Below are 25,227 nucleotides of genomic sequence, written 5' to 3'. Positions count from 1 at the left end.
GGAATGTGTGGCTAATTGCCTTCATGAACAACTGCCTCTCTTGCCATGAGAGAAGAAGAACTAGATGGTGCCTAGCTACCATTACTGAACATTTAGGTCAAAGATTCTATAGAAGAATCCTGATCATATAAAGGGGGAAAATGTAGAGCAGACTTTTAAATTCTCATGGAACTCTAGACTCTCTGGAGCCATGGAGGCTAGATGAACCCCTGAAACTATTGCCCTGAGATAATCTTTAAACTTTAAGCCAGAAATATCCCCTGAAGTCTTCTTAAAACCAAACAGTAGATTAGCTTACCTAGTAAAAAATGTCTGCCTTGAGCATTATGCTCTCTTAAGACTTAGCTATCTATATGGGATCAAACTGACAATAGCAATTTGAAAGATTAGATAAGAACTCTAGAGGACAGTGAGTTTGTGTTAATGGAGGTGGAACAACTCAGAGAAGGGTGAGAATGGTTGCACAACTCGAATATAATCAACGTCACTGAATTGTAGATGTAGAAACTGTTGAATTGGTTTGTGTTTTGCTCTGTATATTCATGACAACAACAAAATAAACAAAAAAGAATTCAGTATATAAGTAGTTCATCACTTTGAAATTAACTTATCTTACAGTTAATGAAAAAGAAGATACTTTGTTCAACTGCTTCAAACATTTATTTCCTATGTTTGTTTTCCCCTGGAAATATATATGTTTTTAAATCTTCATAGTAACTGTTTCATCTTAATCATCCTGTAAGGTGGAATGGAGAGCTGTTGATTAAACTTATCCAGTGAAAATAATTTACCTACTATTTTGTAATAATAGAAAACATATTGCATTGATTTATGTTGAGTACTATACTGTTTTATATGTATTACCTAATCTAAGCTTCACAGCAACCCTTTATAGATAATATTAGGCCCATTTTGTGGATGAGAAAACTGGCCCAGTCATACTAGCTACTAAGTGTCATAATCAGTATTCAACCCAGTCTGTCTGGCTCTATGAGCCATACTACTTTTGCTATATAAATTCAGTGTTGGTGTTATTTCTTTACAGTTCCCTGAACTCTTATTTGAAGAAGAGACAGAACAATGTGCTGATTTATGCCTCCGGCTTCTCCGACACTGTAGCAGTAGTATCAGTACAATACGGTCACATGCCAGTGCCTCACTTTACCTACTAATGAGACAGAACTTTGAGATAGGAAATGTAAGTGTTTTATCATGAATATGACTCTCTGGATTTATGTGATATAACTTCTGCAGATGTATATTAAATAGCTTTCTTTGGGAACATGAAATTTTTTGGTATATCTTGAATCTAATCTTAGGCTGTCTGATAACTCTCATTCTGTAGGTATCTTACAAAGGTCCAAATCTCTAAATTTTTCATCTTGTACTAAAAATCACATATAGTAGTTTAAATTTAGAATATAAATGTAGTTTGAAATATTTTAAATTTTGATTATTATCCCTATGTAAAAGGAAAGTAATAGCAAGGAAAATTAAAGGTTTAAATATCTTAGTTTGATACCATTTTATGATTGTATGCCATGGTCTTTGAAGAGTTTCATTTTTAAGTTTTTCATTAGTTAATATAGTCACATATTGTATTTTTCCTAACTTCTTAAATCCACATGTTTAATTCATTTATTTCTATCATCATTATTATTATTTATATAAGCGTGTAAGGCTGTGAATTGACCTTGGAGTACTGCTTTTAATATCTCATTGGTTCTGATATGTAGTATTTTCAGGATTCTTGTTTTGTAGAAATTTTGTAATTTCAGACTGTATTTTCTCTGTAACCCAAAAGTTGACAGATCTTTTTGTTTTAAAGCTTTGATGTACACTTTGTTTTATGATTGCATTGTGATCATATATGTATATATTTATTATTTTTTCTTTTTTGTACTGTCAGTGTATATGTATGTGTGTCCATACGTTTGTGTGTCCAAACATATAACCAGTTTCTTTATGAATGTTCCACAAGGACTTAAAAAGAAAGAGATATTCTCTAATAAAGTACTTACAGAGTTAAACATGTATCAAACAAATATATTTTATTAATTATGTCATTCAGTTTTTCTATATCCTTTTTTATTTTGTGTTCCACTTGGTGGGCTGAGAGAGGTAAATTAAAGCCTACACATGAGTTTATCCATTTTTCCTTTAGTTCTTATATGGTATGTTAATATTCATAAGTATTGGTATGTGGTTTATTGATAGTTATAACTATTATATCTTCTTATTAATTAATCTCCTTTAGAATTAAAGAGGACATTTCTTTTAAAACTTTTTGGGGGGGAGGAGGGCTGAATTCTACCTAGTGTACTAAGTGCCTGACCTCTGTTTTCTTTTTAATTTGATCTTTGCTCATTTTATTTTCAACTTTTTTGAATCATTTTATTTTAGGTGTTCCTCTCATATAAAACATAGAATTGAGATTTGCTTTGTGACCCAGTCTAGAAGTTGAATCAAACTTGTTCATGCTTGTTATATCAGATATGTCTTTGAGTTTTGTCCCTCTCCTCCCCCTTTTTTAAAAATGTGTGGTGAATTTCATCTAGCGCTATATGGTCTGTTTATCTTATTTTTTGAGTGTAGCTTTTTATCATATTTAGGAGAGTATATTTTTGTTTTAATGATTATGTCCTTTTCTGTTATATTAAAGGTGTTGTTGTAGGTATGGTGTTTCCGTGGGTTCTTTGAGTTGTTTCAGTGAATTACTAGACCTAACGGGATAGTGGGACTGGCTGGTCTGAAGTACCAGGAGTCATGCAGCTGGTACCCACTGACCTAGCCCTGGGTGACTAGGGATGAGATAGAAGAACTGCATGGGCAGCTGGGGTCTGAACTGGCTGGGGAAGAGAAGCTAAGATTTCCAGATGACATGTGCCAAATGGGATATGTTATCCACTACAGAACTTGCTGTCAGTAGTGATGATCTTAGTCTCCCTGGACTCGTTTACACAATTGGCATTGTAAGCAGGATAGGATTGTCGATTGCAGATTTCTGCATGACCCACATACCTTTCTAACAAAATCTCAGACCAATCTGAGAAAATCTCATTTTTTAGTATTTATATCTCCTGTTGGGTTTTATGGAGCCCTGGTAATGGAGTGGTTAAGAGCTATGGCTGCTAACCAAAAGGTTGGCAGTTTGAGTCCACCAGCCACTCCTTGGAAACCCTGTTGGAGCAGTTCTACCCTGTCCTATAGGGTCACTATGAGTCGGAATCGACTTGATGGCAACGGGTTTTGGTTTTATTGAATTTTATTGGGTATCACTTGAGCAGTATTAATATTGAGTTCATATAAGATAAACAAAATGTATACAAAATTCAGGCTATAAAACTATGGTGAATAGATAGCTGTGTTGGGAAGACTTTCAATCTGTTGCTTGATCTCAGAGTCACGTGGCAAGAGGTGTTCTGCTTGTGCCTTTTGGCTGTAATTGACTGCCTTGTGGCTGCTGTTTATGTTTGATCCTCAGTGCTTTCGTGTGTGACTTGGGATTTGAAAATTAAATAAAAATGCTTTCTATTTTATAAATTATTCTACAAAATTATTCAACCTGTCATTAATTATGTCAAGTACTGAAATGAAAAAATGTCAATGTCTAAATGAATATCTAGCAGCTGGTTAAGTTAAAACCTGTTTTCTCATATTAAGCAAAAATTAAAAGTTAAATGTGAGCACAGAGAAAAAAAGCTTACGCATTCAGGGTTGTGTTTTCAGAAGAGGAGATGTTTGAAGTAAAGATGAAGAATTACTCATTCAGATGGACAAGTAGGTGGGTAGAGCTTTCTAGGGAAAGGAAATGGCACATGCATAATTGGAAAGGCGTGGAGGTAAGAGAAGAAAGCAGCAAACACAGGGAGAGACAGTTTACAATACTTCTTAGTGGTTTGTTATGGCTATGAGAGATGAAATTGTAATTGAAAAGGCCTAGAATGTACCTATTCAATCTGTGTGCTGAGCAAATAATCCGAGAAGCTGGACTATATGAAGAAGAACGGGGCATCAGGATTGGAGGAAGACTCTTTAACAGCCTGCATTATGCAGATAACACAACCTTACTTGCTGAAAGTGAAGAGGAATTAAAGCAGTTACTAATGGAGGTAAATGACCACAGCCCTCAGTATAGATTACACCTCAACATAAAGAAAACAAAAATCCTCACAACTGAACCAGTAAGCAGCATCATGATAAACAGAGAAAAGATTGAAGTTGTCAAGGATTTCATTTTGCTTGGATCCACAATCAACACCCATGGAAGCAGCAGTTAAGAAACCAAAAGACACGTCTCATTGGGCAGATCTGCTGCAAAGTACCTCTTTAAAGAGTTGAAAAGCAGAGATGTCACCTTGAAGACTAAGGTGCCCCTGGCCCAATCCATGATATTTTCAGTTGCTTCATACGCATGTGAAAGCTGGACAATCAATAAGGAAGACCTTAGAAGGACTGACACCTTTGAATTGTGGTGTTAGTGAAAAATATTGAATATACCATAGACTGCCAAAAGAACGAACAAATCTGTCTTGGAAGAAATATAACCAGGCTGCTCCTTGGAAGCAAGGATGGCAAGAATGTGTCTTACATACTTTGGACATGTTGTCAGGAGGGATCAGTCCCTGAAAAAGGACATCATGCTTGGCGAAGTACAGGGTCAGCAGAAAAGAGGAAGACCCTCAACGAGGTAGACTGACACAGTAGCTGCAACAGTGGGCTCAAGCCTAACAACGATTGTAAGGATGGCACAGGACCGGGCAGTGTTCCGTTCTGTTGTGCATAGGGTCAGTATGAGTCGGAACTGACTCGATGGCACCTAACAACAACAGCAGCAGACTGTAAGCTCTCTGAGGGCAGATACTTAATTTGTTTATCACTGTACTCTTAGTTCCCACTATATAGTTTGATGAATATACTGGGTTGAATTTTATCCTCAAAGCCGTGGAGAGCCATTGGAGTATTTTAAGAAGAGGAGTGATGTACTCAGATTTACATTTTGCAAAAATTTCCTGGGTGCTATGTGGAAGATATACCTTGGGGGATACAAGAAAAGTCAGGGAGATCAATTAGGAAGTTATTACAGTAATTCAACTAATAAATGGTAAGTGTGTAAAGTAAGACACTGGCATTGGAGATTGAGAAAAGGCAGATCGGAACAGATTAGGGGATGGCATAGGTTAGATTATGGTATGAAATGAGAGAGGAGGAGGAGGAGTATGGTATGACTTCTAGGTTTTTGGCCTAAGTGATTGCAAGAATAGTGTTGCCATTTATGTAGATAACTAATAGGAAGAGAAGATAAGGTATTTCTGACGTGTTGAATTTGACATGCCCACGAGACATCTGTAAGGTTTTCAGTGGCTGATTTTCAGGAACAGGTCACCAGGCCCGTCTTCCTAGTCTGTGTTAGTTAGGAAGCTCTGCTGAAACCTCTTCACCATGGGTGGCCCTGCTGGTATTTGGAATACCAGCAGTAAAGCTTCCAGCATCATAGCAACATGTAAGCCACCACAGTATGACAGACTGACAGATGAGTGCCTTAAAATGGAGAAAATGTGTTGGAGTTGTTGATGACTTCATTCTGTGTGGATCAACAATCAACATCCATGGACACAACAGTAAAGAAATAACATAATGCATTGGGAAAATTTGTTGTAAAAGACCTCTTTGAAATTCTGAAAAGCAAAGATGTCACAGGTATGCCTGACCCCAGCCAGGGTCTTTTCAATCACTTCATATGCGTGCAAAAGAGGGACAATAAGAAAGGGAGACAGGAGAAGAATTGATGCATTTGAATTGTGGTGTTGGAGAAGAATACTGAATATACCACAGACTGCAAGAAGAGTTCTATCGACGCAACGGCACTGGGTTGCAAGAAGAAAGAACGAATCAGTCATAGAAGAAATGCAGCCGGAATGCCTCTTAGAAGTGAAGATGGTGAGACTTTAGCTCACTTACTTTGGACACATCATCAGGAAAGAGCAGTCCCTAGAAAAGGACATTATGATTGGTAAAAAGCAGAGGTTCAGTGAAAAGGGAAACTCTCAATGAGGTGGATTGACACAGTAGCCACAATAGACTCAAACATACCAATGATCATAAAGATGTGACAGGACCTGACAACATTTTGTCCTGTTATGTGTAAGGTCTCTGTGAGTCAGAGGTGACTGGATGGCAATTAACAACAGAAGGAGACATATAGTTGGAGCTGGATAGTAAAATATAATAGTTGGAGCTTTAGAGAGAAATAGGAGCTGAAGACATAGACATGGACATGAAGGCAAAGGCATGGATGAGGCACTTAGAGTGTATCTTATGAGAAGAGAAGGGCTTTTGTTGGGGGGTAGCATGTTATTCACAGCAAAATTCTAGTTTTTATGTCCTCTAAAAAATAAGATTTGAATATGCATTACTTAAAATTTTTTTTGCTTAGAATGATACTTCTCATAAATATTCTGTTAACAGAGAAGAAAAGTACCCTTTATTTTCTTTAAGCTTTTCTTATTTTAAATATTGACCTGACAATTTCTCTGTTACAGAACTTTGCCAGAGTTAAAATGCAGGTAACCATGTCGCTTTCCTCCTTGGTGGGCACATCTCAGAATTTTAATGAAGAATTCTTAAGACGTTCTCTAAAGACTATATTGACATATGCTGAAGAAGATCTGGAGTTGAGGGAAACAACATTTCCGGATCAGGTCAGAAATACAACTTTCTAGATAATTAATTGAAATAGATTTAAAAGTAGACACTTTCCAGATTGTTAAACTTTGGTTTCTACTGGAGTTTTCTGTATTTCTTTGTCAGTCTATATATTGTGCTATAGATAAGACTGAATCTTTTTTTTTTTTTTAATAAGGAATTCTTCCTTCTTGGAAAAGTTAGTATCTTTGGTGTTTAATTTTTTACATTTTTAACAAGTAGAGCAGTAGACTTATGCAGTATAGACTAACACAGATTTATGATAAACCTTATTGCTACTTATTAATCACACTAAAAAATTTGCCTTAAAAAATTAAAGTTTCTGCCATCTATCTTTTAGTAAAACAGAAATTTAGGGGAAAATTTTCCTTATGTGCTTTTTCTTATATCCTGTATATTTTATTTCTGCCCGTGGTTCTCCTCGTTTTCAGGTAAGAATACTGAAAAAACATAATCTGTCGGGACATTCAGATAGAGTTGACCACCCTTTACTCACCACATCCCAGCATACCCACACTGTGTAGAACTGTATTAATATTATATTATTTGTCTTGAAATCTTCAGATGCTTGTCTGAAATAAGTCCCAAATTAATTTAGCAATTATGAATAAATGACAATTTAAGAACATTTTTTTCTATAATTCTCTGCTGCAGGTCCAAGATTTGGTTTTCAATCTCCACATGATTCTTTCTGATACTGTTAAAATGAAGGAGCACCAAGAGGATCCTGAAATGTTAATTGATCTGATGTACAGGTAGCGTTTGTTTTCTTTGCTTACAGCTTATGTAATTGGCTGATAGTAAGACACAAGAAAAATTTGATGAAAAAAAAAAGAAATACAGAAGTTATTTAAGGATTTTTCTGATGGAAGATTGAAACATCAAAATGTACTTTTCCAGATCCTCTGTGCTACTTCGTTTAAGAATTTTGCATAAACTATTCAGTATTTTTGCTGATTATCAAAAACGAGGATTTTTAAAAATCACAACACATACTTAAACCCTGGCTTCCTGGGCTCCAGACTGTATTACAAGGGCCACAAGACCATATTTTAAAAGTAACAATCAGCCTTTTAAGAAGAAAATATAGTATATTCATGTTTTAGCGTAACATTAATTTGCCTGATTTTAAATATAGTCATGCCTAGAGGATAATGTTTTTAGATTTTAAGAAATCTAATTCCTTTTGTATCTTGACAGGTGTAAGTAAAACTTGGTAATTATTCTTTGCCATATGACTCTTTTCATAATTTTGGGCCTCATTAAAGGCATAAGTAAAACAATTTGTTCTCTTTAAAATAAAGATTATCTGTTAAAGCTATCTTTTATAAGTCTCCCTTTTTTTCCTTGAGTATAAAACTTCTCTGTATTTTCATGATGAAAACAGAAATTCCCATAGTTTTCCCCTGGCTGTTTCCTTTAGTGGCCAGAATATAATACCACATGTCTCTTTTTAGCTTGCTTTTATTGTTTCCTTTTTCAAAACTGACACTATCCTTTCGATGAGACTACTATTATTTCTCTAGGCATACTCAAAGACATTTTTATACCACTCAAACTTGTCTTAATAGTTTGTATGCAGTAACAAACCTTTCTAATTAAACACTGAGCAAGCTATCTAAACTTCCTTTCAGCTTGGGAAAACGAAAAACAAAAAAAAACAGACTTGTTGCTGTTGAGTTGATTCTGACTTATGGCTACCCTATAGGACAGAGTAGAACTGCCCCATAAAGGGTTTCCAAGGAGTGACTGGTGGAGTCGAACTGCCAACCTTTTGGTTAGCAGCTGAACATTTTAATTGAGAAGAATTTCTGTTCTAATTAGAATTGCCAAAGGCTACCAGACCTCGCCAGATCTGAGGTTGACCTGGTTGCAGAACATGGCCGGCAAACATTCTGAACGAAGCAATCATGCTGAAGCCGCACAGTGTCTAGTCCACTCAGCAGCCCTTGTTGCTGAATATTTGAGCATGCTTGAAGACCGGAAATATCTTCCTGTGGGATGTGTAACCTTTCAGGTAGGAATCTGCCAGATGTACGTTAAATCAAGGTATGTTCTTTTTTGGTTTTGAGTTTTTCTCGCTGGTGGTTAGATTCATTCAGTTTGTAAGGAAAACACAAAGTCTTAAGGCTTTGTTTTACAAGATGAATTAACATTTCACTATTGTTGATAAAATTTTAAAGAGTACTCATTGTTAATTCTCTTTCCAGTTTCATACCCCTGAATTATCAGTGCCGTGTATAAGTATTCTGTCTGCCTTTACTGCTTTGTAATCAGTTACGGTTTTTATAGCATCTATAAAAAGAAAAGGTATTACATTCAAAATGCTGAGAATCAGAATACAATAGAGACTCTTAATTGACTTTAACTTAATCTGCACACCAGATAAACCAACATTCTCCATTCCCCATATAAAATACACTAACACCATGACTCATAGATGATAGATTACTCCCTGGTAGATTTACCTGCATACCTCGGATCCCACTGATTGAATTCTTTGCTTGCCTAGAACAGTTATGCTTTTCTCCAAAAGCTATTAATGCCAGGTTTGGGAAATTACAAAATTTAATGAAATATTATGTCAACTGATGAAATAAGTATGAGTACAGAAAGGATTCAAGTTATTTCTTTTTTTATTGTACTTTACATGAAGGTTTACAGAACAAACTAGTTTCTCATTAAACAGTTAGTACAGATTGTTTTATGACATTTGTTAACAACCCTCATGACTTGTTAACACTCTCCCCTCTCAACCTTGGGTTCCCTACTACCAGCTCTCCTGTCCACTCTTGCCTTCTAGTCCTTGACCCTCGCTGGTATGCTCCATTAGTCTTGTTTTGCTTTATGGGCCTGTCTAATCTTTGGCTGAAGGGTGAACCTCAGGAGTGACCTCGTTACTGAGCTAAAAGTGTGTCTAGGGGCCATACTCTCAAGGTTTGTCCAGTCTCTGTCAGGCCAGTAAGTCTGGCCTTTTTTTGTGAGTCAGAATTCTGTTCTACATTTCTTTCCAGGTCTGTCCAGGGCCCTCTATTGTGATCCCCACCAGAGTAGTCAGTGGTGGTAGCTGGGCACCATCTAGCTGTACTGGAGTCAGTCTGGTGGAGGCCATGGCAGGTGTGGCCCATTAGTCCTTTGACTAATCTTTCCCTTGTATCTTTAGTTTTCTTCATTCTTCCTTGCTTCTGAAGGGGTGAGACCAGTGGAGTATCTTAGATGGCCACCCACAGACTTTTAAGACCCCAGATGCTACTCACCAAAGTGGAATGTAGAACATTTTCTTTATAAACTATGTTATGCCAGTTGAGGTAGATGTTCCCCGAGACCATGGTCCCCACAGCCTTCAGCCCAGCAATTCAGTCCCTGAGGGAGTTGGGATGTGTCTATGGAACTTCCATGACCTTGCCTTGTACAAAGTTGTGCTGGCTTCCCCAGTATTGTGTACTGTCTTACCCTTCACCAAAGTTACCACTTAACTATTATCTATTTAGTGTTTTCCCATCCTCACCCCTCCCCTCCCTGGTAACCATAAAAAATGATTCCTTTTTGTGTGTTAACCTTTTCATGAGTTTTTACAGTAGTGGTCTCATACAATATTTGTCCTTTTGTGATTTACTTATTTCACTCAGAATAACGCCCTCCAGATTCATCCATGTTATGCGATGCTTCGCAGATTCATCGTTGTTCTTTATTGTTGTGTAATGTACCATAGTTTGTCTATCCATTTGTCTGTTGATGGGCATCTAGGTTGTTTCCATCTTTTTGCTGTGGTGAACAGTGCTGCAGTGAACATGGGTCTGCATATGTCTATTTGTGTGACAACCCTTATTTCTCTAGAATATATTCCTAGGAACAAGAATGCTGGATCATATGGTATTTCTATTTGTAGCTAAGAAAGCAAGTTGTTGTTACAGTCTTTGCAAGACATTCCAGAAATTGAATGTTTTGTAAAGACTGTATAAATACGAGTCTCCAAAAGATAGCTGTTGAATTAATTTTGGGCAGGGCAAATGTAAAAGGCTACAGAGAAGACTCCTAAAAATCTAGGCGAACTTAAGTGTTCACTCTATTTAAAGACCAAAACTGGAAATCTTAAATGAAGCTTGCATTATGGGTATTCACTCAAGAAAGATTACATGGAACTCTGATCTACCCATAGACAAGGCAAAGGCTTTAGACCTACCTGAAAAATTGACAAATGACTGTATTAAAAAAAAAACCTAACCAAACCCATTGCTATTGAGTCAATTCTGACTCGTAGTGACCCTATAGGATAGAGTAGAACTGCCCCATTGAGTTTCCAAGGAGTGCCTGGTGGGTTCCAGCTGCCTACCTTTTGGTTAGCAGCCATAGCTCTTAACCACTAGGTCACCAGCGTTTCCATGGCAAGAAAGGGGGAAGTCAAGTTGAGAGACAATAAAGTAGGACTAGTACTGAATACAGAGGTGGATAATCAGTACTCCACCTCCTTCTTAGATAATGGCAGCAGCAGTGCAGGGAAGAGGATAGTAAAGTACAGAAAGGTATGTGTGTATTATGTCTGTTTTAGAAATAATTACTGATCCCAAGCTCATTGGGTAAGAAGTAAGAAGGACTATACCTGAGATTTTTTTGTTGTTGTTTTTGTTTTCCCCCCATTAACTTTACATATGATGTTAGGCAAGCCAAGAGACCATTTTTATTCTTTAATTTCCCTCACTAGAAGGTAAGTAAATCAAAAAAAGGAAAACTCTTTAAATCTTCTTTGCTGTGGCTGTGTTGTTACCACTATTTTTCTTAGCCAGTGATTTTTCTTAATTTCCTTATCGCAACTTTTTATTAATGGAAGAGTCACCTGGGCATGTTGTTGCCATTTGGTGAGTCTTCTTTTACCTTTGCATAAACTAGTGTTATTATTTTTTAACCTAAACCGAGAGTCGTAATTTATCTTTAAATACTTCTTTTATACATTTTTCATGCTAGGAAATTATTGCCGTTTCACAACCTTTTCAATTTTTTCCCCTAGAATATTTCATCTAATGTTTTAGAAGAGTCTGCAGTCTCAGATGATGTGGTTTCCCCAGATGAAGAAGGTATCTGCTCTGGAAAGTACTTCACTGAGTCAGGACTTGTGGGATTATTGGAACAAGCAGCTGCTTCTTTCTCTATGGTAGATGACTCTTGTTAATTCTCCTTCCACAGTTTCATACCTCTGAATTATCAGTGACAGATGTGTTTATGCTCTGTGCCTTATGGGGACCCTGCTTTGCCATTAAGATACTTCTCTCTGAGTACCTTAAGTTCTGTTCTTTCTAAGTTCATCATTTCTTATACCTTTTTATCTTAATAAGCTATCACTTCCCCCAGTGTTGCTCATTTACTCGTTTATGAAATAGCACTTATCTGCAACAGGTATTTTTTTGGTTCACAAAACTTCTACCATCAAACATATTCTAAAATTTTTAAATTAAAAAACAAAAGAACTCTAGGTGATTTAGGTTCCTTTTTGGATAGATTAACATGGCTCTAGAAATTAGAGCTTGTCCACTGGATAAAAGAGAGAATCTTCTTGTGAGTGCATTGCCCTGGTGCCCAGGAAGGTTATGGCCACTCATTTCATTGGTTGCATGTCTACCGTATTAGGTAGGTATTGAGGCCTGAGCTTACTATCAGGAGCTTAATGAACTATATCCTGAATCCTTGTCTGACCTTCCCTACCATGCCACAACCCTTGTTCCCTCCCCATCTGTATGTGATGAAGGGAAGCAGTCAGGTGGAGCTTAGGTGAGATGTTTATTGGAAAAGGGAAAGATAACCACTGCTTACCTCCTTGAACCCTGGTGATAGGGTCACCTACTTTCACTGACTTGTATGATGCATGTTTAGTGTCACAGCAACAAGGTTTAGGAGATAGTGAGGTTCATGTAGGATAAGAGGGATGCTTGAGGAATATACAATGCTGCCCTCTTTCCCCATTGTGCTACTACTGGAAATGGGTTGTTTCTTCCCCTGGTCTTACCTCTAGCCTGCAATATGTTGGTTAACAACATATATTCAGAAGCCATACTGCCAGAGTTCAAATCCTACCTCTGCTACATTAGTAGCTGTGCCTCTTTGGGTAGAAGTTACTTATTGATGCCTCACTTTTCTCATCTATTAAATGCATCTAGAAATAGTACCTACCTCCCAGGATTGTTGTCAGGATTAAATGAATTAATATATATAAAGTACTTATCACAACGCCTGACTCTAAGTCAGTGCCTGTGTGTTTGCCGTCATCTTCATCATTGTTATCACTTAGAAACAGCACATTTAAATATCATGATTCTGAGACCTTAAACATGTTTTCCTAGACTTAAAATGTTAGATGTTGGTACTCTTTAAAGCTTCTTGCCTTTTAGGTCCTTGACTCCCCAGTTCCTCCCCTAGATTCCTGCTCCTTGAGTTTTAACTTGTCTGAATTAGCAAGAGAAAAATTTTTTTTGGTGTTTATGGAATGTTTTAATAAATACACACTTTATGTTGAGTGTGTGTAATTTTGCAACTCACAGTTGGGAATTTAGATCGGAAAACACTGTTCTATATTATAGGATGCACGCAGCTGCTAACTGAAAGCTTGATGGTTCATGTCTACCCAGAGGATTCTTAGAAGAAAGGCCTGGCAATCTACTTCCAAAAAATCACCTGTTAAAGACGTTATGAAACAGACTTCTAATCAGTGGCAACTGGTGGTTTATAATTGTGGATCACATTATTTTTCAATTAATCTATTTAACCTTGATGAAAATAATTACTGGTTACACTAAGTATATTTCACTATTACAGCTACATTATTAGTTAAATTTATTTCTGTTACCTGACTAGGAAATAAAAGGACCATATAGTGGTTTCCTTGGGAAGTGTTTGCTAACTTGTGAGGCAGTGAGAACTCCATGACTTTGGAAAACATCTCTCTCCTCCCTCACTACATCCTTCAATTCAGTATTAAGAATAGGGAAATGGAGCAATGGTACAAACACATCTGGTCCACAGCAACCATTGGCCAGCTGTCATACAATAGAAGAAAATATGATGGTTCAAAACCTCCTGGTGTTTAGGTAAAGATCAGTCATTTTTCCACAGGAGATTTCATAAGTTGAAAATATCTGTACCAATTTATTAGGTCAGAAAAGTAAATGATTTTGGTTTCCTAGGAGGCCACAGGTTATCTGATTATAGAAGTATTTGTGAATTTTGTAATAATTGGATTTATTTTATTCCTCTGCTTAGAATTGGTCACTATAAAAGTTTATAATATACATATGTAAGTGTATTCCCACACACATATCCATCCGTACAGAGACTATACATTATGCAAACTTTTTAAATTAAGGCTGAATAAATTAAAAATTGTTAGTGTTTCCACAATTTTTTATTTTTTGTCGGAAAAGCTTAAGTGGTATTAGTAGAAGTATTGTGAATTTATAAATTGTAATTATTTCACTTTCTTATTGTTACAAAACAAATGAACATCTTACAAAAATTATTCTTATAGGCTGGCATGTATGAAGCAGTTAATGAGGTTTACAAAGTACTGATTCCTATTCATGAAGCTAATCGGGACGCAAAGAAACTATCCACAATTCATGGTAAACTTCAAGAAGCATTCAGCAAAATTGTTCATCAGGTAATGATTCCGATATATAGCTTCAGAATAAATGGAGAAAACTCTAAAAGCATGAATGTTGCATTTACTGATGTCAGATTAAACCCCATGAGAAGACCATTTTAATCAAGTTACAAATGAGCAAATGTCAAAATGGCAATTTATGGCTAAAGCAAGTTTCAGTAATAAAAAATGGATTTACTTATAGTAGATTATGATCATCATAAACTTTCCACAAAGCCTCCCCCACCCCCCCATTTTTTAAAAAATGACTACCAAAACCCACTGCCATTGAGTCGATTCTGGCTCATAGTGCCCTTGTAGTTAGTAAATTTTTAAAAAATTGTTATTTTTTTGTTTCACAATGGTAAAGTTATCATTCTGAATCTGATTTTTTAATTCTATTCTTTTGCTGCCAAGAAGTTTTAATATTTAAGTTAACTGTTTATTAAATGATATGAAAGTTTATAAACTCCTAATATTTTTAATGAATTCAACTGAATTTTTACTGTTTTTCCTAGGTGTTTGTGTTCAAGTGTCCTTTGTTATATTTTTAATATGAAAAAATATTTAGTGAGAATAATAAAAAGGTTGCTTCTGTATATTTGACTATACTGATATGATCTCAGTGCTTGATTTTTATAGTTCATTGTGGACGCTGCATATTATCACCAAAATTAAAATGAAATCGAATGGGTTTAAAAATGAAGCAGGTTATTAGCAATTGATTTCCCTAAAACTAAATCCTTGGCTCCATCAAAATACTCTGAAATATCCTGTTGAGCCAGCCTTCTCTTTCTCTACTTTACTATCCCCTTCCCTGCACTGCTGCTGCCATTATCTAAGAAGGAGGTGGAGTACTGATTATCCACCTCTGTATTCAGAACTAGTCCTATTTATTGTCTCTCAACTTGACTTTCCCTTTCTTGCTGTGGAAACCCTGGTGGCGTAGTCATTAAGTGTTACGTCTGCTAACCGAAAGGTCAGCAGTTTGAATCCACCAGACGCTCCTTGGAAACCACATGGAGCAGTTCTGCTCTGTCCTATACTGTTACTATGAGTCAGAATCAACTCGATGGCAACAGGCAAAGGCTTTTTCTTGCCATGAGCTTAACTTGTTCTGGAATTGATGTGATCTGGAAAACTTTAACAATCTTAAAATAGGACTGCTATACTGTTAAGCCAGAATTTTATTTTCATCCACTAAAATATTGAAGTTGCAAAAGATTTTTTAGGTTTCATGATCATAACAGATGGGTCTTTTTGTAGTCAGTTGTACATGTACTGTAAAAAAAACTTCATCCCAGCCTCTGTAGCTCCCATAGAAAATTACACACGTAAGATCTGGAACATCTAGAGCTATTAGTTTCTAAGAAAATTTCATTCATTTTTGTTAATGGCACTTGAGCGAAATTGCAATTTGTAGTCCAATTTAACCTGGGTAGTTCAGTGAAGTGCAGTTCACCTTAGTTAGAGACCCAGTGTAAAAACAGAAATGGAACAAGCAGCTGGCTTTTTCCTCAAAATTTGTGTTTACACTTATTAAAGCATTTTAATTGCAAAATTTTAGCTACAGGTAGTCCCCTGATTACAAACAAGATCCGTTCCTAAGTCTGTCTTTAAGTTGAATTTGTAGGTAAGTCGGAACATGTACACGTGGTGCTTATTTAGCATCACTTAGTCAAATGTTTGTCTTAGTATGTGGCATATATTTTACCTTTCTATGCATATAAAACAACACTTAAAGTACGCAGTGTTTTTATGAGCGTCACAAAGTAGTACATGCGTTCGATATCACGATCCATTGTATTTAAGTCAAAGTTTTAGTACGATAGGCTTTACGGCAGTCGTTCTTAAGTACGAGTTGTCGTTAAGTTGGAGGTTCGTAACCCGGGGACTGCCTGTACTACATTTGGAACAAAAATTTTATAAAATCACAGGTTTTAAATGAAAGAATATGTTATTTGAAGTATCCTGGTAACTTTTTTATTCATGGAGAGTAATTCGTGGTATATGGTGCCTTACGCTACTGAACTTCCTTTGGCCTTTTTCGTTCTTTTTAAACAGTTTTTTTTTTTTATGACTTGCCCTTTTTTACTTTTTATTATACAGAGTACTGGCTGGGAGGTAGGTAATGTTTTAGTTAGTTAAAGACACTAATAGATTGATTTGATCAGATTTCTTATGCCAATGCTTTGCCCACATGTGCTAGCTGTGGGCATTCTGTTGCTATCTGCTGTCAACTGAATTCATTAACCAAAGAAATTTTGTAAAAATACCGTAAGTTATTTGAAGAAATTTATTATTAAGAGGTTGTAGGCAGTGCATGGAAATCGATACGTTGCACTAATGAGATTCTTTGGTAAATGAGCCACTTTGTCATCACTCTAGTTTGTTTTTATCCTGTAAAGCATTTTCTTTCATCAACATTTATACACAGATTTATCTTGTTTTTAACCGTATTGTTTCACCTCATTTTGCAGAGGTCGATTTATGTGTTATTGCTCAGAGGTGCAAATAGAAAATACTCTATTTCGTCTAATCTAAGATGCCATCAGTTGTAAGACATACAATTTTAAGTATCTGTAAGAAAAAAAGTCCTGTGTATTAAACCAGGACATCATGTTAGCTGAAAGATGAATACCAATTACAGAGATACTAAAATGTGGCCCAAAATTGTGCATCTTAGAGTTGATAAAATAAGTGTTAATTTGCATTTACTTTACTTCACCTTTAGTATAAGCACTGATGAGGAAAGAAATTCACTCTTGTCATTTAAATTTTATTGGGAGAGGGGATGAAGAACTTCAGAGAATTTGAAATTTGATTTGACCTCATATTATGACAGTTTTTAAAACATACTGTAGTTTAATGAAGACTGTGTGTGCTTTCCTTTATGTAGTAGTTAGGCTCCGGCAAAGTCCTATATAAATTAAATCTTATTTGAAAAATACCAGCTGATTACCATTATTTTAAATTTTTCTGTAAAGGGAAAAAATTCTATAAAACATGTCTTAATTCATTTTAATGAGGTAAAGCAAGGTATTAATAAATCAGGTTTGTTTAAAACTAGGTATATTTTGTGAAGTTGTCTGCTTTGCCTCTTTTCAGTTAGGCCTATCGTGATTAAACACCTTAGGCCTTCTCTATCTCGTTTTCATTGCAATCCTTATTTGAGGTCCCAAAGAAAAAAGCTTAGGTATATAGGAGCCCTGGTGGTGCAATGGTTAAGAGCTCAGCTGCTAACCGAAAAAGTCAGTAGTTTGAACCCACCAGCCACTCCTTGGAAACCCTTTGGGGCAATTCCACTATGTCCTATGGAGTCGCTATGAGTCGGAATTGACTTAATGGCAACAGGTTTTTTTTTTTTTTTGGTATTGAGTTTTCTTCTATTTCTCAAGTAGTACCCACATTTTGCTTTTCTTCAGATGCAGCCAGTACTTTTACATCTATTTTAATTCTCCAGATTAAATGTGTGTGACTTTATTAATATCTAAACACTCATTTCTATGGCCCAGTGAAGACATTTCTCAAGAGACTTGCCATGATTTCCTATGAGTGAAAAAGTTCCCTATGGATTTCCTAACATGAAATAGAATTAGCCGAGAATTAGACACAAAAGAATATATTGATACCTCTGAGCAGTTTATTATTAGTTTGCTTGATGCTAAATCGACCCCTGAAAGGTATAATTTTCACTGGTATGACATTAATATCATTCTGTCATCATGTGTATTGCATGGTAAAAGTTACACAGACTTTATTTTCTTGTTTATATTCATGTCACCATCTTTTACTGGACCTTTAGCTCTGTAGCTTCTAAATTTGTTGCACGCTTGTAATTTGCTTTTCTCTTGTAAAACTTTAATGGATGCTTGCATTTTAAAAATGTGTTTGCTACCATTTGCTGCTTATTTGTTTTGAAATTTCCCTAATTAAAATGCTTTCTGTTTTCTCTTCTCTTGCCCCTGGTTGCTGACCCTACTCCCTACTTTTACTATTGTCTATTGTGGTAAGTTTCTACCTTGTGAATATTTTTCTTTTTGACTCTGTGTAAACTCCAGTAAGTTCATTTTATCTAAAAGCCGTGCCAGCTAATTTCCTAAGATTCTCATAAAACTCTCACTGGATTGAAATCTAGTGAGGGTAATGTATTTATTGTAGAAAGGCTGCTTGAATTGATAACTCACTCTCTGACTTACAGAAAAAGGCTTTCTGGGCTTATATAATAGCAATGTATTTGTTTTTCATTATGCTCCTTGATTTGGTACAAATTGAGTTGGCAAAGCTTTGTAGGTGCGTGCGTGTGTACATGTGTGCTCAAAAGTTAACTCCAAAACTTGATGCTTACCAACTTGGTAAGTTATTTACCATGCAAGATAAACCATGAACACTTCATGAATCATGGTGGCTGTTATTTGCTCTGCCAGTTTCAATATCTTAATAGCTGTTTAGCGTTTGCTTTTATTTTGTCTTTATTAAAAGCCCTTGTATTTTGCATGAAATAATAGGAATTAAAGTAATCATTTCTTTCTTATGACTGCATTTTTAATTATTTTTGGAAAAAGGCAAAGGTGTTGAATTTCTACATGGAAATTTTTATAACCATTTCACACTGTGTTGTGTATGTATTTTCTGTTTTAAAAGATATATTTATCCGTTTATCAAATAGTGATTAATTTTTTAATCAGAAGTAGACTAATGCAAATTTTGGGTTTTCAGAAAAATTAGACCTCAAACATTGATAACATAGAGTCATATGGTACTTTTTTCTTTTGTAAAAGCTTACCACATATTCCTTTAAGGGGAATACTACTACCCTAGTAGACATGTCTTGCAGTCTCTAGAAAGGCTAGAGAAGATGAGCTTAGCTTTGTTGATCTTAACTCTCTCTTCTGAGTACTTAAAGAAATGTGGGATACCCTAACTTTTGAGATTGAAATCATGCAAAATGATCTTATCTCTTATCATTGAACTGGATAGACATGAATATGAACCAGTATTTTGGTTTTTATGTGATTAGAAATACTGGCCATACTTCTGGCTCACTGGCCTCTGTTGAATTTTTACGTGCTTTAGTCAGCACTAAAGCTGAGTGAGATAAAATAACTCATCCAAGCAAGTAAAAGTTAGAGCAGAATTAGAAACAGCAAATTAAAATGGGGGTTGGGGGCTCTGAAAGCAAGTCGTGAAAAAAAAAAAAAAATCCAAGAGGGTAGAGCACCATCAAGGAGCCTTTGTGGCACAGTGGTTAAGTGCTGGCTGCTAACTGAAAAGTTGTCAGTTCAAACTCACCAGCCACTTCATGGGAGAAAAGACCAAGCGGTCTGCTCCCGTAAAGATTACAGCCTAGGAAAACTTATGGGGCCGTTCTACTGTGTCCTGTAGGGTCAATATGAGTTGGGATCGGCTCAATGGCATACAACTCAACCATAATTAAAACAAGTACTTTGAGACACTTGCGTGGAAAAATGTGATATTCTAAAGGAGAAATTAGAACACTGTAGGTGTAAAACAACCACAAGTCTTGACCTCAGGAAGAAGTTAGATCTGAAGAAAGCTAAGGAAAACAAAGTTGAGTAGGAAGGATCTTATCTCTAGGAATAGATACTTTCTAGTAGTTGGCAACTCGCTGATAATAGACCCATGACTGAGCACTTGATGAGATACCATACAACTGACTGTGTTCTGCCCTTTGAGGAGAAAAAGAAATAGAGAGTAAACATTTACTACGTAGATGATACTGAACACGATTTTTTTCCCCCTGGACTGGGACGTATAATAGTAAAAACTGAACTTCAGATAAGGAGTGGAGTAGGATATATCTTAGAAGAGTATGTTTGTAGGTAAACCACCAACTTGATCTTTATACTGGAATACACAGGAAGGAGATGCAAACACACAGAAATAATTAAAGTAGAGAACAGTGCTGTAATATGTTTGTAATACAAAAAACATAGGGAAAGAGGTGCTCAGTAGCTCTCAAGGAAATTCTCAAGGAAAAACATCAGAGAAGTGTAAGATGATTTGAGGAATCATACTAAACGTCACAGTTTTTATATACCAGTATATGGAGTATAGTAAACATATCGCTTAATTAAGAGCTTAGACTCGGTGACAAATATATTGGGGTTTAACTCCCAGCTCCAGCAGTTACCAACAACATGACCTTGGACAAGTTACATTTCCTTATCTATAAAATGAGGATGAAAATAATGGTACTTAGAGGGTTGTGATAAGAATTGATATAGTGTAAAGTGGTTAGCCAATGTCTGGCATGTAGTAAGTACTCAAAAAATGTTGGAGGTCATTATTTTTGTTGTTCTATGATGATTATTGTTATTGTTGTTATTACTACTATTACCTAAAATCTTAACACAGTTTGGTTAATAAAATCTAACGTGTTATATTCCCAAGTTGGGATCTGTAATAATGAACTGATAAAGGTGAATATCTCTTTAAGAGGAATAACTCTGCTAGTAGGGAAGGGAGATTGCCACTATGTGTAAAACTGCTGTACCTATATGGAAATCAGTTAACTTGAAGAAAGCATAGTGGAAAACATTTGGGTGAGTATAAAAGAAGTTATACAAGTGATGTCATTGTGGAAATACACAACTAGCCCAACAGAATGTTCTTACTAGAATAAAGATAACAGAACTAGAACAGATTTAAAATGTATATGTCATAAGAGACCTCAGCAATTTAGAGATACGCTAGGTGAATTTACTTGTCTGGGATGAGCTTCATTGCCCAGAAGATTGTGGAGGCACTAAGTAGAACTTCTGGGAAAGAAAAATCTGGATGTAGGAGTAATGGGACGTTTAGGAAGAATTCATAACAGCAAAGTAAAGTAATGCTAAAAAAAAAAAAAAAAAAAAAAATGAACTAGATCATAGGAAAGTGGATTTTTTTCTTCTTTAATTGAAAGGAAAAATAGCTATCGTCCTATGGTCCAAAACTGAAGAAGAAATAAAGATGAAGCTATGTTTTTCCAGAAGGTGTGGCTATGTGATCATGCTTTCCTGAACTGTACAGGGCCAGTAGTTTCATGCTAGAGAACTTATTTTCACAGTTGAAAATAAATTTACTCAGACTCTTAGCCTTGCCTAGCCCTATCCCCTGCCACTTCCTCCCTCATTTGAGTACACACACACACACACACACACACACACACGTTCATTTTAAATTCCAATAGTGTCAGATTCCTTTCTGACCTTCTCTCCTCCTATTCTCCCCCTTGGTTACCTGCTCCAGTCATACTGGTCACCTTCCTGTACCCCAAACACACTAGGCAGGCTCCTGCCATAGGGCTTCTGCACTGGCTGTTTCCTCTGCCTAGAATGCACCTACCTCTTCCAGATTCTCATAAATAACTGGAAACCCTGGTGCCATAATGGTTAAGTGCTGTGGCTGCTAACCAAAAGGTCAGCAGTTCAAATCTACCAGGCATTCCTTGGAAACCCTGTGGGGCAGTGCTACCCTGTCCTGTAGGGTCTTTATGAGTCAGAATTGACTCACCAGCAGTGGATTTGGTTTTTGGTTTTTCTCACCTCCAAGTCTTCTTTCAGATGTCACCTTCTTGATGAGACCTGCCCTAATCACCTTCTTTTAAATTGCTACCTCCACCCAGGCCTCCTGATCTACCTTACAGACACGCACACACGCGCACACACACACACACCCCTACCTCTCTTAACCCCTTCCCCTATAGGACTTAGCTCTCTCTAACATATTAAGTAATTTGCTTATGTGTTTTTGGTTTATTGTCTTTCTTACCCACAAGAATGTTATGTCCCTAAGATGGCAGGGATCTTTGTTTCTTCTGTTGACTGATTTATTACAAATGTCTAGAACAGTTTGCTGACACATAGTAGGCACTCAGTAAATATCTGTTGAATGAATGAATGGTTTCATTTACATACATTCTGTTTTATGACTTTATACCTTGCTTATTTTTTTTCCCCTCTGCTGAAATGGCCTCTCTTCCCTCCCCTATCACTTGGCCAATTCTTTTGAGTTGTAGGACCCTGTTTATGGGTCAGCTGTTTTGTGACCTGACTCTACCAGAATTGATTGTTTCTTTCTTGATACTTTTTACTGTGTACATACTAATATGGCACATATTGTGATTATTCGAATATATGTGTCTGACTTTGTTGAGTTCCTTGATAGCAGAAACTGAGTCTTATCTTTATTTTCTTATTACTGAGGATGAAGAGTGGCTAACACATAATAAGCACTCAAATTTTTTTCTGTGAACTGAATGTCAATATGAGAAACGATGTAAGAAGTGTTTAAAATGGCTAGCTGCTCAGTAACTATTTCAGTTTTAAGCTACATTAATAAAATTCAGTGTTTAGATCCAGGGAAGCAGTGAGCCCATTGATACCTTCACTGATCAGATCACATCAGCAGTATTGTGTCTATTTCTGGGATACCACATTTTAGAAAATGGCATTGACAAACTAATAAAATGCAAAGAAATAGTAATTCCTATCATATCAGGATTGATAGAGAACTGGAAAGCTTAGCTAGGGGAAACAAATCCTAACCTGTCTTCAAATATTTAAAGGGCCACAATATTGAAGAATTAGTACTGTATACTATAACCCATTGCTGTCGAGTCAATTCTGACTCATAGTGACCCTATAGGACAGAGTAGAACTGCCCCATAGAGTTTCCAAGGAGCACCTGGCGGATTCAAACTGCTGACCCTTTGGTTAGCAGCCGTAGCACTTAGCCACTATGCAACCTGGGTTTCCACTGTATACTATAGTGTTTTAAATTGGAAACCTCTGAGAGGATTACAGCCATAACAATAATATTTTTAATATAGGCTGTTTTAAAAAGTAGGAATGTATATATGTATCTGATATTTTGAAGATAAAAATAACAAATTATTAATTTTCTCAGATTTCCAATGCAATGCCTCTATTCCTTGATTATGTCAAATTTTACTGTTATGATATTAGTCCATAATTAATCAGAATTTTGGTTGAATCCATCTAAAGATATCATTTGCTGTGGAAATCAGTTAATTATAAAGTTAATTTGTTAAATTTTGAAATAAAATAATCTTGGAAAGTGTGTGTGTGTGTGTGTGTTTTAGATTAGAAACCTTAAGTTTCTTTAGTTCCAAAGACACTTTTCTTTAAAAGTTTATTTCTACAAATAAAAACAAAAAGATGGAGTTTTTGGGTTTTTTTTTAAATCACTGTAATCTTTTTTTCTAAAACTGGCAAATTAAGGAACCAAGTTTCCTATTTTGCTTAATTACCTGTAACACTTTTGGCATACTTCATGTAGGCTTTTGCCTTTCCAAGGAAGAACTCAATACTGAAAACATAAGTATAAAGCAGATTAGGCTTAATGAGAATTTAGATTTATTAAAATACGTATGTATGTCTACGTATACAAGAGCCACCACCAAGTTCTTCTTAAACAGCTTTGTATCTGAATTGTAAGAATTATATAGAAAGCTTCCAACTATTTATCTTTATTGAAGGAATTTGTCTTCAGGTTCTTCTTGTGAGTTAAAGTGACCTTAGTGTACCTTATACTTGAAATGAGTGTGGGGTCAATGCATGCAGTGGGTGGTTTGGGGGATATAGAATAACCAACTGATCTCAAAATTTTTTATTATCTTTCATTCAAAGTTTTTTCCTTTTTGTTAAATTTTTAGTTACTCTTCCACACCTAGATATTTTTATCAGCAGAAGGATAGGATAAAGATGATACAATTTTCATGCTTTGGTGCTTTGGGAGGGTCTTCACATTTACTTGTTGCCTACTTTATGCCAGGTGCTGTGCTTGGCTCTTAACTTTTGTGATCTCGTTTAGTCTATGTAAAGGTATTACATGAAGGTCACTGCTAACTAAAAAAAAAGTTAATGTTTTTAAATTTAACTTTATGTACTTACTGTGCTCTAATTTCAGGACAGTTAAGATCTAGTCCGTGTTACACTAAACACTTTGCATATTAAGGATATGATCTGTCTCAATTGTATGGATTTAAAACATACAGCAGTATTTCTTTTACCTTCATTTAAGAAATAATAAACTAATGAAAATTTTATTTAAAACTTTATGAAATGTTTTTAGAAATTTTACACTGAAGCCATCTAAACATAATGTAAAGAAAAAGATGTTATATTAAAGTTTCTTCATTTTCCTAAACCTAGGATGGTAAGCGGATGTTTGGCACCTATTTTCGTGTTGGTTTTTATGGAACCAAGTTCGGGGATTTGGATGAACAAGAATTTGTTTACAAGGAGCCTGCAATAACCAAACTTGCAGAGATATCTCACAGATTGGAGGTGAATGCTGTGGTGGTTCATAAAATGTCATCTTTAATTTGTATTCTCTATGATGAGTGGATCATAAAAAAAAAAAATTTTTTTCTTTTTTTTAAGATGAGTTGAATTTGCAGATCAGATCTAATCATTTAATAAGCCAAGTCTTGCCAAATAAACTATTCCCTTATGGGATATGGAATTGTGATAGATACAACCATACCCTTGTAATATCTTTTATGGCAACAGTAAAGTAATAGTATTAACTTCATTTTTTTGAGGATTTATTTTCACACATATTTTGGAAATCCACATATCGCTCAGAATTCCTCTGACTTACAGAGAAACGTATAGTATTACTCATATCTTAGAGAAAAAAGGCATAAGGGATTAAGTAGCAGCTTTTTTTTTTAGAGATTAAGTAGAACTAGAACCTCAGGAAACTTCTGACCAAGGGCATAATCTCTTTGGCTTAACTGGTTCCCAGTGAGATACCTTTTGAACTTAAAAACCTGAAATCAGATCTTAACACCTCTTAGAATCCCTTAACCTTTAGAACTTCTTAATTTTTACCGTAAATGATTGGCGTTCATATTTATCAGG

The 25,227-nt window shown here is 35.8% G+C and overlaps 1 protein-coding gene across 4 annotated transcripts in view; it reads left to right on the top strand.

Annotated features, from left to right (window-relative positions):
- DOCK7 (dedicator of cytokinesis 7) overlaps positions 1-25,227 on the top strand; it is a 271,372-nt gene that overhangs the window by 217,124 nt on the left and 29,021 nt on the right. For all 4 annotated transcript variants that reach the window (XM_064282069.1, XM_064282072.1, XM_064282070.1 and 1 more), the window contains 7 exons: positions 1,046-1,198; positions 6,543-6,701; positions 7,360-7,460; positions 8,530-8,722; positions 11,711-11,854; positions 14,219-14,350; positions 24,514-24,648. In XM_064282069.1, the coding sequence (XP_064138139.1) occupies positions 1,046-1,198; positions 6,543-6,701; positions 7,360-7,460; positions 8,530-8,722; positions 11,711-11,854; positions 14,219-14,350; positions 24,514-24,648 (1,017 nt within the window). The remainder of the gene's footprint in view (positions 1-1,045; positions 1,199-6,542; positions 6,702-7,359; positions 7,461-8,529; positions 8,723-11,710; positions 11,855-14,218; positions 14,351-24,513; positions 24,649-25,227) is intronic.

The sequence above is a fragment of the Loxodonta africana genome, chromosome 3, assembly GCF_030014295.1.
Source record: "Loxodonta africana isolate mLoxAfr1 chromosome 3, mLoxAfr1.hap2, whole genome shotgun sequence".
NCBI classification, from domain to species: domain Eukaryota; kingdom Metazoa; phylum Chordata; class Mammalia; order Proboscidea; family Elephantidae; genus Loxodonta; species Loxodonta africana.
The sequence above is the reverse complement of the archived record's forward strand: the minus strand, read 5'-3'. Positions and strand labels throughout refer to the sequence as shown.